Below are 16,897 nucleotides of genomic sequence, written 5' to 3'. Positions count from 1 at the left end.
CCCCATCTCTGCCCCTCTTTTGAAGGTCCTCCTCTTTATACTTTCCTTGTCCCAGCACGGCTGTGCTCTGGGCACCCGCAAGGGTTATTTGTCTGTTATTTCGGCATTCCTGAGATTACCTGACAACCCTTTGTTTAAATCTCCTGTAGTTAGTAAATTCCTTAAGGGTCTTACCCATATGTTTCCTCCATCACCATGCCCCAATGGGATTTGATTTTGGTTCTTACTTTCTTAATGTGTGCTCCTTTTGAGACAATCCATAATTGTCCTCCCAGGCTTCTGAGATTAAAAACAGCTTTCCTTGTGGCTATTACATCTGCCTTCTGGGTGAGTGAACTGCAGGCATTTTCACCTATGCCACCCTACCTTTCCATCTGTCCTGACAAAGTGGTGCTTGCCACCTGGGCTTCCTTTTTGCCGAAAGTGGTCACGCCTTTTCATGTAGGCCAGTCCATCTTCTTGTCTACTTTTTATGCATCCCCTCCTCTTTCTGAGGAAGAGGAGAGACTCCACCACCTGGACCCAAAAGGAGCGTTGTCGTTCTACCTTGATCGAACCAAAGCGTTCCAGTTGAATGATCAACTCTTTGTTGAGGATGTGGGTGCGAAGAAAGGTCAGGAGGTGCAAAAGAGGACCATCTCTAGATGGGGCGTTCTCTGCATTAAAATGTGCTATGATTTGGCTACAAAGCAACCCCCAGAGGGTTTGTGCGCTCATTCTACCAGAGTGACAGCTGCGACCACTGCGTTAGCACGCGGAGTTGCAGACCTGGACATTTGTCAGGCAGCAATGTGGGCTTCACTACACACATTTACTAAACACTGCTGCCTGCACAGTCGGGTCCCTAGGCAAAAGTTCTTTGCTCATTCAGTCTTGCAGGACTTCCTAGTACGATCTTGTTCGCACACCCACCTCTGGGCATGGTATTGTTTTGCGTATCCATTCTAAAGTAAGGAATCTGCAACTAGAAGTCTTTATCAGATGAACAATTTACTTACCTTCGATAATTCCTTATGTGGTAGAGACATATTCTAATTGCAGTTAATGCTGGCCTTATACAGATCCAATGGGATACCATTAAGGCCAGGAGCCTTGTTGGCCGGGCTATGACAGGCAGCTGTAGAAACCTGTTCCAAAGACAAGAAGATTAGATTGAGCAGGAAGCATCTCACTATGGTTGCTGGCCCTCAAGGCATAAATACGCTGGAAGTGACTCACCCAGACCTCCTGGGCAATGTTGCATTCCAAGGCTTGCTTGGGTGCCGCAGCCGGAGAACAGTTGTTGACCAAGTTCCATAAGGCCCTGTAATCGTTTAGGTTATAGGCCATCACCAGCTTGTCCCAGTGCATGTTTCTCATTTCAGCTTTCCTCGTCTTCAGTGCCTGTGTACTCTCTCTCTCCTACAGTTAACTGTATCTTCTGTGTTCCTTGGCATTTTCTCCAAAGCAAGATATCGGCCCTCATTACGACCCTGGCGGTCAGTGGTAATTTGGAGAAAGGTACTGCCAACAGGCTGGTGGTACCTTTTCCCAAATTATAACATTGGCGCTTTGGCTCAAGCCAAACCGCCAATGTACCACTCCGTCTGCCAGGGTGGTAACTGCCGCTGGGCTGGAGACTTCGGTCTCACGCCAGGCAGCTGTCACAATCCCACCCTCAGGATTATGACCCCGCTTACCGCCATGGTTTTCGTGGCAAGCGTACCTCTACGAAAACCATGGTGGTAGGCACTATCAATGCCAGGTAACTCATGGTTAAAACTATATTTTTCAGCATATGCTGGGAAAATCTAATCATGTATTTTGTTAATACAGATCTCCAGGCCTGGTACTCAAAAATGCATGCAAGGCTAGAGTAAAAGGAAAGCTGGAAGAAAAGACAATAATAGCAAAGCATTCATTTTGCTTTACATTGCCTCCCCCCACAGCTGAAACATACGCCAAATACAGTAACACCATAAATGAACTTTTTATTTATCCCTTGAGTGTATCTATAACATTGGTGAAATATAATCAGCTGATTGTCCTTGATGGTTGGGCTTGGACATTTATATTGCTCTCTTTAACAGCTTCCTCTGATCTACCCACAGTAAATTTTCTCTAGATAGGTTTCGTTGATATTGTGTGCTTCACTGCCCCATTTTCCTACTTCCACAGCACAGCAACAGTGTGTATCTGGTGCTTAGTGCACAATCTGATATAATTTCAAACATTCTGCATCAAAATTAATTATAAAAGGGTAATTATCTTTTTGTACACTGTTTTGTAAGTGGCAGTTTTTTTAAATTCCTCAAATACCTCAAGTGAGGTACCATTTTTACCAGAAGACTTAGGAGAATGTGGCTCCCTGCAGATTACGAAACTTTTCATCACAGAAATGTGAGGAAAATTGTGGAGTTTTTTTTTTTGCTTGTTTTTTTTCTTTAGTCCATGTTGTAGGTATGCAAGGATCCTGGGTAAAACATCCTGGCAAGAGCCATGCAAGCCAACTCCTCCTGGTTTTTCCCAGGTCAGGGGTCTCCAAACCTTTTCAGTTTGAGGGCCACATTGTATATCTTACAAATATTTGCGGGCTGCAAGTATTCATTTTTATAAATGAATGAATACAATTTACATTAATGAATAAGGTTTGCTTGGTTCTTTTTTGTAATCAGCATGATATGATTCAGAAAAAAGAGAAATGTGACAACTACAATGAAACCATGCTGTGTTTAAACTGAGATAATTATTAGAAAGATAATATAATGCTAAATATATAATAATATATAAATGTATAGATATATAAATGTATAAAATAGTGATATATAAATATAATAATAATAATATATAATATAAATATTAGGCCTGGGTGGAGTTCGCGGAGTTTCAGGAGCGGTGGAGTTTGGTAAGTCGCACTGTTCGTGCTGATTTTCAGTGCCAGGTGTTTCTCCCACGCTGTAAAATCAGTGCAAACGGCATCACGCAGAGCGCCAGAGGGCACTAACTTCTTTCTGCTGCTCGAGTAGATTTTCTACTCGGGCAACAGCTTCCTCAACGTTAGCTTTCTTATTGCAAGCAGTTGTGGCCTACTGCACGCATTCAGACATTTCACTCACGCTCGCCATCTTAACGATTTCTCGCACTCACGCTCGCCAACTTAATGTTTGTTGAAAAAAACACTGCTTCACATCACTTCGTGGAGTATTTCAGAAGTCAGCGCTCCGCACAGAGCGTGGATTTGGGAAAACTCTGCTGGCAGAGCGTATTTCTTCACCCACCCCTAGTAAATATAAATAGAGAAGATTCGAGAGGCTCTGCTGCCACCTATAGGCTTCCAAAGGAATTGTAGGTTCCTATTAATAGCTAAATAGTTGCTGCAGGCCCGATAAAATCCTGTACAGGGCCGAATGTGGACCACAGGCTGTAGTTAAGAGACCCCTGCCATGGGTGTCTAGTTTAAAAAATATACTGTATTGTTAGGTTTCACTAGGTGTTCAGCTAGGGACCAAAACCCGTAGCTACCCACTTTGAAAAAAGCACCGGTCAGTTTTTGGTGGAAAAAAGGGATGTATCCATGTTGTATTTTGGGCTGTTTACTGTCGCGTGCACTAGACCCACTGATACAAGTGAGCTACCATTTCTATAAGACCTAGGGCAATGCTGGGTGGAAAGAAGTTTGTGGCTCCCTGTAGATTTCATCAAAGAAATGTGAGGAAAATGTTTTTTTAGCCAGAGTTTGAGGTTTTCAAGGAATTCTGGGTAAAACAACCTAGTAAGTGCCACGCCGGTCACCCCAAGGGGAATCCCTTGCTCTCTAGTTTTCAGAAATGCACAGGTTTGCCAGGTTTCCCTAGGTGCCTGCTAAGCTAGGGTCCAAAATCCACAGCTAGGCACATTGCAAAAAAAGTCAGTTTTCTGTGGAAAAAGTTTGTGTCCATGTTGGGTTTTGAGGCCCTTCATATTGCGGGTACTTGGTCTACCCACACAAGTGTGCTTCCATTTTTATCGGGGGACTTGGAACACAAAATAGTGGAACAAGTGTTATTACCAGTTGTATTTCTCTGCATTTGTGTTTTCCAAATGTAAGCCACTGTGTAAGAAAGAAGACATTTTGAGAAATGCTCTCTAATTCACATGCTAGTATGGGTACCCACAAATACTGAGATGTGCAAACAACCACTGCTTCTAAACTCCATATCCTTGGCCTATTTTGGAAATACCTAGGTTTTCTTAAAACCTATTTTTCACTCGTTATATTTTACCATATGAATTGCTCTGTACCCGGTACAACAATGAAAAAACATTGCAAGGTGCAGCTCAGTTATTGGCTACCTTGGTACCTCGAGTTCTTGAAAAACCCACAAACCCTATTTATCCCGCTATCACATAGGCGTAGCAGATATAATGGCCTATCGCTAATTAGCCATTGTGACGAAGTTACAAATGAAAATGTTGCCACAAATGGCCATTTTTCTACTCATTTGCAGTTTCTTTTTAAAAAAAAAAAACTTCTGTGGGAAAACCTTGCAGGATTTGCACAAATGACCCCTTGCTGTATTATGAATTTTGTCTAGTTTTCAGAAATCTTTAGCTTTCCAGGATCCATCATGGGTTTCACACCTGTTTCCACCACAAACTGGAAGGAGGTTGAAAGGACAAAAATAGGTCAAAAATAGGAAAATGGGCTATCTCCTAGTAAAATGCCAAAACTGTGTTTAAAAAATATGTTTTTTTTTGTTATAACAACAACATGTGAAGAATATGTAATGTAGGGGTCTTTATTATGCGTCTCCTCTCTCTCCACCTCCATCACAGCTCTCTGTCTCTTGCTTGATAGAATAGAACTTCTAGAATCACAACATTCTAAGACAGGCTGCATCTCTCAACTGAAGGAATATACCAACTAGTGACAACAGGGAGGAGGAAACAAGCGTGGGGGAATATTGTATTATGTATAGATTTTACACATTATAACACATCTTCCCCCAACACAACAATTTGTGGAACAAATGTTTCCTAGCAAAAGAAGGAAAACAAAAGACAGACAAGTTATTTTCTCATGATATAATCTTTATGCCATGCCATTGGATTTTTTATTATTCTTGTGTACAGGTCTTTGCGATTGGGCAGAGAGATGGTGTTACTATTTGGGCTATCTACAATTGGTGTGTATTTAGCTAGTCTGTCCATGCTCCACTTCTAACCATTGTCCATTACAACTATATTGTGTTTGATATCTGCATTGTGCATGGGTCCAAAGAATTTGGAATCACTCATCTCTTCCCGCAGATTTTTTGACATATGCCCAGTCTCCCACTTCCTACTTTTGTAGTTTGTTTCCACATTTGTGGTCATGGTAGTCTTTGTATTTATTCTGGTGTGAAACAGTTTTGTCTCTCCTAACTTGTATATTGCACTCTACTTTCAATTCCCCCAAACAGGGAAAAATATGGGGCTAGGTTTTTTTCTTTTTTCTTTTAAGAGATGAGAATGGTGATATTCCAGTACCGTGGTTAGGAGTGGTATAATATGCCCAGAACATATCTTGTATAGCTCTCGCTACCTGAAGGTGATTGGCACAAGCCAGTTAGACACACTTTTATCATTCTATTTACCCTTTCTACCATGCTGTTGGCTCTGGGCAATATAAAGCAGTTTTCTGATGTTTGATATTCTAATTTAGTTATGAAGTCTGTCATTGCTGATGAACCAAACTACACCATGTTGTCAGTAATGATTGTGGATGGTATACCTTTGGTGGTCAAAGTGTCTCTTAAGAAGTATGAGATATTCCGTTGTGATTTGATTCACCATCCTGATGATTACCAAATTAGACTGGTAATCAACTAAAACAAATGCAAACAGCTATATTAAACCTTTGTGGTTTATGGGGCCAAGTATATACATTGCTAGTTTTTCCTATGCTGTGTCAGGAACACTTACAGGAGATAAGGGATCATTGCAAACAGATTTGGATTCATCACTATTGGCGCAAATGGTGCCTTTTTTATTTTTTTTCACTTTTGACTCAACTACGGAGTCTATGTTGAGAAATCAATAATGTTCTCTGAGTCTTGACTTGGTCAGATTCCTCCCTAAATGGCCTTCATGTACTAGATCAATTACTTGGTTTCTTAAATCTTCTGGAGGTATTGTTTTCTCACTATAAGGTTCTTAATGATGTTGATTTCATGGTGTATGTCCCAAAATATTTAGATTTTTCCATTTACCTCTTTGCTAGACTTGGGCCAACCCTGTACAATATAGATTCTCAGTTGTTGTAAAGTCTTGTCATTTGCAGTGCATTCCTCCCATTCTTTGGAAGTGATGGCAGGGAATTGATTTCTAGAATGGGACACGCAAAGGTTTCATGTTCTTCTTTATTGGAAGGGACCCTGGACAGAAAGTCAACGGTCGTGTTTAGGTTTCCTGGAACATACTGTACTTTGAAGCAGAAGCTCTCTAAGCTTAAAATCCATCTAGCTATGGGTAGTGTGCTATTGGAAGCCCCTTTGGATGCAAGTATATATGTGAGAGGTTTATGATCTGTGCGCATTTTGAATTGCAATCCCCACAAAAAAATGTAAAATGATTGACAGTCCAGAAGCATGCTAGAGCTTCTTTTTCGACTACAGAGTAATTAATTTCAGATTTTGTGAGAGTATGGGAAGTGAATGCAACAATACTTTCTTGCCCAATAATTATTTGAGATAGCGTGGCACCTAGTCCTTGGTTACTGGCATTAGTAGTTAGTGTAGTTTTTCTGCTGGGTTCAAATTTGCATACATATGTGGCTGTTTTCATTGCTTCTTTAAGATTCTCAAATTAAATTTGATGTACTTCTAACCATTTGTATTACGTGTGGTTTTAAAAAAGTGTTCTAAGGATACCTGCTAGCCTGCTAGGCTGCCAAAATTCTTAACATATTTAGCCATGTACTCAGCAAGTCCTAAGAATAATTTGAGTTCATCTTTAGTTTCTGGGGCATGAGCTTTCATTATGACTTCTAGTAGGCACCTTTTTGGTATAAAACCATCTTTAGATGTAGTGTGTCCTAAGTACTCCACTGCACTAAAGCCAATTTGGCATTTATCTTTTTTAAGGTTAGGCCTGCATCTATGAGTTTGGCAGTGACCATATGTAACAGTTTGTGCTTTTCCCCCTTAGTACCATATATGAGTATATCATCTTGGAAACATAACATTTTAGGTATTCCTTCCAATATCTGCTGCATTATATTTTGGAAAACCGCAGCCACCAACACATGACTAAAGGGCATCATGCAGAACATAAATGTGTCCATAGGTGTGATAAATGCTGGATTCAGGTTGCAATTCCACTTGGTGGTGGTCCATGGATAAGTCAAGAACAGTAAAACATGTAGCTTCCCCCATGGTGCTTAGCATTTCATGGATACAGGGTAAAGGGTGTCTGTCGATCCATATTTTATCGTTAAGATCACGTAAATCTACTTAAAGCCTAATGTCATCACCATGTACGTTTTTGGCTATAACAGAAGGAGCTAACCAATCAAAACAATCAGTTTGTATGATATCTAAATGTTTTAATCTAGCAATTTCCTTCTGTAAGGGTTCCCGCACCAAGTGTGGTGTTGGTCTCATTTTGTGCACAACAGGCCTAGCATTAGCTTTTAGTTTGATTTTTGTGCTGGAATTGTTTTAGGATTCCTAGTTTTTCTGAAAATCCTCCTGGGAATTCATTATTTATTTAGTTACCGATGATGGATTGGTTTACAGACAAGACCTCTTCTGGACTGTTGGGATCTAGTTTGATCCCTAATTCCTTTGATGTACCCATTCTAGGAGGTTGCAGTCTTCCTCCACTACATATACTTTTCCAACTGTTGAACAGTTTTTGATGGTGATAATTGTTTTAACCATGCTTTTGAGGGGAATAGGGTCTTTAGTATAAGCACTGGGGTGATATGTCAGAAGTCTGGAGAATTAAATATTTATTATTTGCCATAGATTTAAAATTCGATCAGTGTAAATGGGGAACACTAATCTGCAAACAATTTTATGGGTGTACCTTCTAAATAAACATTGCACTCAGGGTATCTAATTTGGTTGATAGAACTTCCACCTTATATTTGGAGGATTATTTTCATTACTATCTGGGCTCCTTCTTCAGGTACTTTATTTTCACCTCCCTTCCGATTTCTAGGTATGCCTCTGCATACTCTGGCAAAGTGGCCTTTCTTATTGCATTTCCTGCAATTGGCAGACCTAGCTTGGCAATTAGAGTAATTGGCTACAGGTTTGCTACTGCTACAGCGATAACACCTTGGTTTTTTTAATATTCATTTGACTGTACTCATTTTTTGTATCATTCTTCATTTTTATTTTGCATGTAGTGGGTTTTTGTTCTTATTCTGTTACTTCTGAGACTTGTTCAGTTGTGGCAGAGGTGTCATCATCATCATCATCAAACATACTTTATTCGACTTTCAACAAGCCATAAAAGTATGAAATAGTGACACATTTAATAATAAATATGTATAGGAAAAATTATAGATAAATAGAGAAGGTAATAAGACACATCCTTAATTCATTCAAGGACAGGTATATAAAACTTGGTAAATTTACATCAGTGCAAAATCGAGTTCTATTACAATATTTTCTAGAGAGTAAGGAGTTTGCCAGAGATTCCAAATGTTCAAATAAAATTAATCCAGTACACCCATAGACTTCCTTACAGAGAGTACTGTACATAAAAAGTTTGCTAAAATTCCACACATTTCAATAGAGGATAAAATCTGTAAGCTGAAATACGCGTCGTGGCACTGACGCAAATTAGTCGATCTTAAAAAAGGCAATAAGAAACGTTTTCTTGGTATATCATGAAATTTACAAAAGAGGACCACGTGCATTGTGGATTGGGGAGCTTTTGCATCACATGGACATGCTCTTAAAACTGTACTCCAGTCACTCATGATCGGAAAGGTTACTAGCCGATGGAAGATATTTAAGCGGAATCTTGTAAGAACAAATCGATGTCGGGGATTTACCACGCTTACTAGGTAAGGCTGGATGGCGTCCGTCGACAGAATTAGTTGGTTAGACATTACTGTAGATTTTTTTTATTCCACTTCCCATCTCTGTTCATCCAAGTGCTTCAGTGTCAGAGCCCTCAATTCTCTCCTGGTTATTTTTTTCCAGTGATTGTGGGTTTTGGTAATAGGCTTTGCAACCCATATTTTAAAAAAAGGTCATAATATATCTCAGCCAGGGAACTCTAAGCGAGTGTGTTAAGCTCATGCAGTCGGATAGTATGGCCTTGTTTAATCCGGTTTACTCAGAGGTCCACACTTTATGCCATAATAATAGAGGCTGTATCTTGATCAAATCAATTACAAAGTGGACCCCTAGTTCCGCATGGCTAATATATGATGACGTGCTATTTGGTGCCATTAGGAGGTATCTGAGGAAGTCATTTTCCACCAACTGAATCGCATGGCAGTTGGTATACCCCCAGATACATGCTCCATAAGTGGCCGCCGGGATACATTTGGCTTTATAGATTTTTACCATGTTTGACGGGGAAATCCCCCCTAGTTTTTTAAAAAAGATCTTCAAGGCCGCCGTTGTTTTAATAATCTGATCTTTTTTTGTTTTCACGCAGTGTGCCCAAGTGGCCTGTTTGTCAAACATTATGCCCAAGTATGAGAAGGTGGGAGCTATCTTCACCTTATCCTCGTGAATAGTGATATTATAGGACTTGCTCAGTTTCCTGCCACAGTTCAATATGAAAGTTTTCGAGCGATTGACTGTGAGGCCCAGGACTGTCATGTAGTTTATACAAGTGGTTGGGAGTTTCTGGAGGGCTAGCGGTGTCCTGGCCATGAGTACTGCATCATCTGCGTAAAGGAGTGCAGGAACAGGGCGATTGCCTATTTGAGGAAGTTCTTTACATTTGCTTATCAATTCACTTTCTAGGTTGTTTATGTATAATGAAAATAGAAGTGGTGCGAGAACGCAACCTTGACGCACCCCTCTGTATATGCCAAAGGACTTAATGCATTCCCCTCTCATCCCATACCTTACTCTTGCTCTGCACCCAGTATACAAATCCCTTATAAAATGGACTATTGTTGGTTCGACCCCCATACTTGTTAGAATATCCCATAACTTCTCATGCAAAACGCAGTCAAATGCTGAGGATAAATCTATAAAGGCCAGGTGCAAATTACCCTCTCTGGTCTTCGTATACTTCCCCACTAGGATAGTTAAATTCAGAGCCTGTTCCACTGCACCTAGTCCTGTGCGGAAGCCATACTGCACTGGGGATAAGATGTTATTTCCTTCCGCCCATGTTTGGAGTCTATTTAAAATTATTCTCCCCGCTAATTTGGCTGATGTATCGAGGAGAGAAATTGGCCTATAACAGGCTGGGTTAATGCGATCGCCCTTTTTGTATATAGGTATAATGATAGAGTGACGCCATGTTGATGGTGGGCCTTGTGTGCAAATGGCCCTCAGTACCTGCGTCAATAAAGGGCCCCATAAGTGGGTGTTAGCTTTATATAGGTCGATTGGAACACCATCGGGCCCTGGTGCTTTCCCGGCTTTGCTTGTGTTTATAGCTTCCACTACCTCCTCTGAGGTAAACTGAGGTGATACTGCTAGGTGTGGATCTTCCTCAAGGTCTGGAACCTTTAAAAGGTCCAGAGGAACTCTGTCATTAGGTTGGCAGTATATCTTAGAAATGTACATGATCCAGTCCTCTTCTGAAATTGCAATTTCCATTCTAGGGGTATCATTGTCACCTAGAACGGGAGTATTTATTATTTTCCAGAAGAGGCCATTGTCTTTCATCAGACTAGCTCTGTGTAAGTTGTCCCATGACTTCCCTCTCAAGGCGAGTTTCCTCTTTTTTTATGGCTGTCTTGTATGCCAGTCTACAAATACGTATTTCAGTCGGACATCTTATGTGGGCACTTAGGGCTTTTTTTAATCTTGTGTGCGCTTTCATACAATCGTGGTCAAACCAGCCGGTTTCCGTTTTCTTACCCCCTGTCCCTCCCATTTTTTGTATCATTCTTCATTTTTATTTTGCATGTTGTGGGTTTTTGTTCTTATTCTGTTACTTCTGAGACTTGTTCAGTTGTGGCAGAGGTGTTTATTTTCTTTAAACACATGGCTGTGTGCTCTATTGACTTCATAATTTCTATAGCTTTGTGTAAGTTAGGTTGTTTTTGTATCTTGATATTGTTTGTGCATCTCACAAGTTGATCCCTGATTAGGGAGTCATTCAAATCACCAAACTCACAACATTTGCTTAACCCTCGTAGCACTGCCACATAATTTGTTACACTTTCTTGTTTGCCCTAGACTCTGCTGAAGAATTTGGTGTTCAAGTACGATTTAGATTTTTGTTTCAAAATTAGATTTTCTAATTTTGATAAAGTAATTTTGTAACTGCTTCTTCATCCTCCTCATGTTGTGAAATATCCAGTTCTTGAAGTGTTTCAAAAAGTTTCCTACCATGTGTACCTAAATGTTTTAGAAAAATGTGTTGATTCCTTACTGGTTTGATTTTTCCACCCCCAATGGCTAAAAGGTAGGACTCAAAGATGATTACCCATTTCTTCCATGGTACACTAGATTCACCTAGTTCATTTAAAATTGATGAGGGTTGTGACGTACTGGCTGCTGCCATTGTGGGAAAATGAAGGAAAAGATAGTTCACATCTGATAAGAGATAAGAAGTGTTAGGACACTATAAATGTTTAAACATATACCCTGTAATATATAATTCCTTAGTACTTTAGAAACTGAAGGCTTGACTTATACAATCCTTTTAGAACTAAGACTGGAACACTACTATGTAGTCTATATTGTGTAGAATGCAGATAACTCTATATTGAATATTAAGTGCACATTTCTCTTAATATGAACTTAAACTATACATAAGTAGTATTACGTTTTTCTGGAATATGTATCATGTCCTATTCAAGTAACCAATGCATTTAATATTCTTTTTTTATAAACAGTCAAGACTTATAATCTATAAACACAGTGCTTTTGCATGGATGGAACCAGTAACAATTGATGTTAACATACACAGCTTAATCAAACTACAAATAAAGAAAGAGCTGCCTGTAGATGGTTTTATTTCCTGTGGAAAATGTGTTTATGGATGCTACACACTTCATGTTTGTAGGCTAGAAGGGGAGTCTGTCACCTTATCACATTACATACTAGTACATACTGTGAAGAGATTTTGTGGTGTGCACATCACTGCAGAGAATTTGTTGGTGCTAGTGTGCACGTCACTGTTAAAGATGTGCAAGAACAACCAAACTTCTGAACTGTAGAGCTTTAAGATGTACGTGCCATCAAAAAAAGAGATCCAGGACACGCATATTTGTTAGAGCTAGTGTGCGTGTCACTGATGGTGATTACTGTACAGTTATATTCCAAAATCTTGAAATGAGACCCTTGAAGGTGTGCGTGTCACCAAAAGAAATCATGTAGTACATGCTATCCACTACGCCTGGTAAGTGTGTCACCATAGAAAAGAAGAAGACACGCCTGGGAACGTCTTGCTGATGGTGATTAGTCTATGCAATTCCCTTGGCTGAACATATCCATACTTGGGAGGTCCTTGATTGCTTCCTTCCGGAACTCCTCTGCAGAAGGTGGCTGAGGAGGGAAGCGAAGGATATCTTGCTGCCGCTCACCACAGGGAACATAGAGACCCCAGGCATGGATGTGGCATACACACAGATACAGCTGAAATCAGGAAGCACAGCCAGTCTATCTCTGAATAAAACAGAAATCAAGGTAAGGCGCAGGTATCTCTACTGGTGTGACACAGTTTAAATATGACAAGAAACGTAGATCTTGAGATCTACGCGGCACAGATCATATAGGTCGCAAACTAAAGCTTATAAATAGAGCGCTCCCTAAAGGTGACTCGTTGTGGGTAATGAGGCAGTAGTAAATAATTCTAAAGAAGTAGTCAATTACAGTGCCTTCACTTGATGAATTCTCTCAAAGAGGTTCAATGTGTCACGTGAGAGACATGGGCTCAACAGAAACCACTCATAGGTCACCTTGTAGGATACCTTCACAGAGTAGAAGATGTGGAAGTACAGAAAAGGAGACCACCACTGCCCCCTTATGCAGACCAATCATCGCCAATGTTATAAGTATGACACATGAAGAATATGTAAAGTAGATGTCTTTTTTTTATGCGTCTCCACCTCCATCACAGCTCCCCGTCTTCTGCTTGACTAAGTAGAATCTCTAGAACCACAACATTCTAAGTCAGGCTGCATTTCTCAACTGAAGGAATATACCAACTAGTGACAACAGGGAGGGGGAAACAAGCAAATATTAGAATAAGGGAATATTGTATTACGTATAGAAATAAGTAATAAAACATATCTAATTTTACACATTACAACAGTTTTCTGAATGAGGTCTGCCTGTTCCTAAAAGCTGAGAAGACGGTGATTCTAGCACAGCAAACCTTTCATTGATGCCATTTGCAGGAAAGAATTTCTTCTGCAGCACTTTTTCCGATTTTGTCCACCAAAAAATAGCACTTTTTGGGCTAATTTCTTGGTCCACTCCAGGTGAACCACAAACGCTGGGTACCTTTAAAATACCCAGGATGTTGGAAAACAGGACACAAATTTGGCATGGATAGCTTGTGCCCAAAATGTTATGGAGGCCTAAGCGCAAATTACGTCAAATAGCCCAAAAAAGGCTCAGGACTGTGGGAGAAAAGGCCTAGCAGCAAAATGGTTAATGGTCATTTATAGATAACATACTTATTAAAGATTTTTTTTTAAAGTGTCATGTAGCATAGTAGTTTAGGGTTATAAAGTGTTTGTGCACTCCATGGCTAAACATTTTCCCTATAATCATTGTCAAATTGAAAGACAGTAGATCGTAAAATATGTTCCTGAATCTGCAACTCTTTTATTTATGAGCTCAATTTACAGTTCTCTTGAGAGATTAAAAACACAGTGCAGACCTTTGAGTATGTATTCATCACTGCTATATCTTCTCTTCATGCCTTGGGCCGTCACAAATAATGACATGCCCATGAAGAGACGCTTTGCAGGGGTCTCATAACCATTCGTATCATAGTCTGATGAATCTGTAATGCTCAACTAGCATGAAACAAAAGTGGTCTCTTATTAAAAACGTTTGACAACCTTCAGATTGCAGCTCAAATGATTTCCTAGTGCTGTCAAATAGAAAACTGAAACAAGAATGAGGATAAGATTTTAAAAAAAGAAAATCATTTGAGAACCGGAAATTGTGTAAAACCTCGTGCAGGCACACAAGCCCACTCTTAATAAGGTGGGGTGAAATTCCATATGGCAATTCAGCTCCACCTGACTCATAATCAGTGTCTTACTGTAGTGTACATGTGTAAATTTAGTTTTTGTTTCTTTTTAGGAGAGATAGAATTGGGAGGAGGGGCCCCAGAAGTCATTTTCTTGGTTTACATTTTTTGTCTTTAAAAACCGTTGGTATTTTGAAATATCCACTTTCACCTGTCATGGGTTCACTTTTCACTTTGCTCGGGCACACAGATGTTCACTAGCTTAGGCCTGCAGCTTGTGCCCTTTCACCTTCATATGTGCTCTGATTTCATTTATTCAGATTTATTCATGTTTGGTTAACCTGCTTTTCAGCAGGGGTGTTTTTTTTTTTCATAAGCAGCTGTGATTCTGCGAATGCATTGTTTTTATTTCTGTGCCTGACATTTCACCATGTACCTCTATCCAAGGCTGACAAGAACGGTACAACCTAGCACAGTCGCCACAAGAGTATGTAAACAGTCGAACACTTTGGCACAAGCCCACGTCATACCTTTTCCACAGGACAGAAATATGTTTCCACTAAAAACACTGTACAGGCCAAAGGAACACAGGGAGGGTCTTCCAGCTTGGATATTCATCCATGCTGTATGCCATTTTACTGCTGACCTCAGCCCCGTCTGTACAACTAGCCAGAAAGACGGCAGGCAGACCCCTATTTTCTAGGCAATGGGATGAGTGCTCCTCTCATGGACTAAGTATGGCAAGATTAGGCCAGCACCGCTATGCTCTTGCTTAGGAGTTAGGGGTTATGTAGAATTTATATATGTAATTCCAGTATGCTGAGGTTGTTTTTCTTCTCTCTGATCACAACAATCCTAATCCTGTTACGCTTGTTGCCCTAATAATTGCAGCTCATATATTTCATCATAGATTGCACTCTTTTCAATAAATGTATTGAAAACCATCCTGCCTCTTTTCTTTGACATACATGTGTGAGACCTTTTACTAATGAGGGAAAGGGATGAGATTTGTCGGTCACGACTTTCATTGTGAGGTAAGTGTCATGCGTGAGGCTGCCACAAATCACCTTTTCTTCTATATTTTGGTGAGTTACTGCAGGCTAGCCCAAAGGGTTGGCCCGACAGCTCCCAAGACTGTGTGGAATTGACTCAGTCACCCACAAGCGGTGGTGCTGCCACCCCAAAACCAGAAGCTTTGTTCCAGTAACGAGAGTTCTATGACACCTTCAGTGTGGGTTAAATGTTGGCAAACAATAATTTCTGGGGTCAGGTAATTAGATCAGTGCTATTCCAATGTCATGTCAGTAGCTCCACAATTAAATGCTCATTAATGACTTCTGTGACCAAGTCATGAGTTTCAAGGTCATAAGTTTCAATCTAAGCGTGACCAGCTCCGCTTTCCGTACCTCACTGATTAGTATTAAACAGAGTAATAGTAACTCCTGTTATTTACTTAGCTTAGAAATGGCTAAACCATGGCATGAAGGTCCATCCACATTTGGTATTTTGATTGGAATGGTATTGCTTTTCAGTTCATTGAAGATTGAAGCCTGGACTTGTTTCTCCTTTGTTGTGCCATAGAATAATCTAAATGATTGGTCAGATTATTTTTCAGGGGGAAGGGGGTTGTGTGTCGGTGTGTTCACCCTTAAACCAGATCAAGTTATAGTACAATCTATTTTATCAATATTGAGAATCATCAATTACAAAACAAGGCGTGTTAATATAAGTAACTACAGATAACTACTTATTTGCTGAACTTGAGACGTTTCAGGAGGCAAACAGGTCAGTCTACACACATACGTGGGATCGCTTTTGGTCACTTATATTTAGTAAAAAATGTTGCCCTTAATCATATCTTCACATGTTCATCTAGTTTTAGAAATTGCTGTCATTCAGCAGTTTGCGATGCACATCTTCATCTATAACTGTTATCCTTTTAACACTGAATTAGGCTGTTATTCAAGATGGAACTGAAAGCAATATTGGACAAATTACCTTTGGCATTAACCAATCCTTACTGGTGAATTACATTTTCCCTTTGCCAGGCTGTATTTGATGTTGACAAGAAGACGGGCCTGACTCTAGTTGAACTTTGGGAAGGACTTTCTGTGGATGACATCAGGAAAAGCACAGGCGCTGACTTTGCAGTAAGTATACTAAACTTCAGTCAGTAGTTTCATTGTAAACCTTCAGACTACTGCATTCAGCAATAATTAGAACATTAGAATATTGAGAGCTCCATTGAAGATAGTGGAGTAGCTCTGGGTTTATAATGGCTGGTATAAGCATCAAGCTCCAACATTCCATTATTTGTCTTAATGTTTCTCCCTTTTTAATTTAGAACATTCTACCCTTAGTGGGTGGAATATTCTAATAGTATTATAGCCCTTCTGCCTCTGAATTTACCATTTGTTAAAGGCCTTGTTCCTCGTTATAGGCCCTTGCCTGTGCCTCAGGCCTATAATTCAGATTTGGGGCTTTAACAGCTATTTTTTTACATTAATTAATATATCATTTTAGCCCTTCTTAGTGGGCTATACCGGCCATTAAAGGCCTGCTCTAGCGTTAAAGGCTAAAGGTGAGGAAGTGG

The 16,897-nt window shown here is 40.0% G+C and overlaps 1 protein-coding gene across 1 annotated transcript in view; it reads left to right on the top strand.

Moving 5' to 3' along the window:
* Positions 1–16,897, top strand: part of OXCT1 (3-oxoacid CoA-transferase 1) — a 448,860-nt gene that overhangs the window by 409,439 nt on the left and 22,524 nt on the right. Inside the window, exon 16 of the mRNA XM_069221450.1 lies at positions 16,353–16,454. Coding sequence (XP_069077551.1) covers positions 16,353–16,454 — 102 coding nt within the window. The remainder of the gene's footprint in view (positions 1–16,352; positions 16,455–16,897) is intronic.

The sequence above is a fragment of the Pleurodeles waltl genome, chromosome 1_1 (genome assembly GCF_031143425.1).
Source record: "Pleurodeles waltl isolate 20211129_DDA chromosome 1_1, aPleWal1.hap1.20221129, whole genome shotgun sequence".
Taxonomy (NCBI): Eukaryota; Metazoa; Chordata; class Amphibia; order Caudata; family Salamandridae; genus Pleurodeles; species Pleurodeles waltl.
This window is presented reverse-complemented; position numbering and strand designations above follow the sequence as displayed.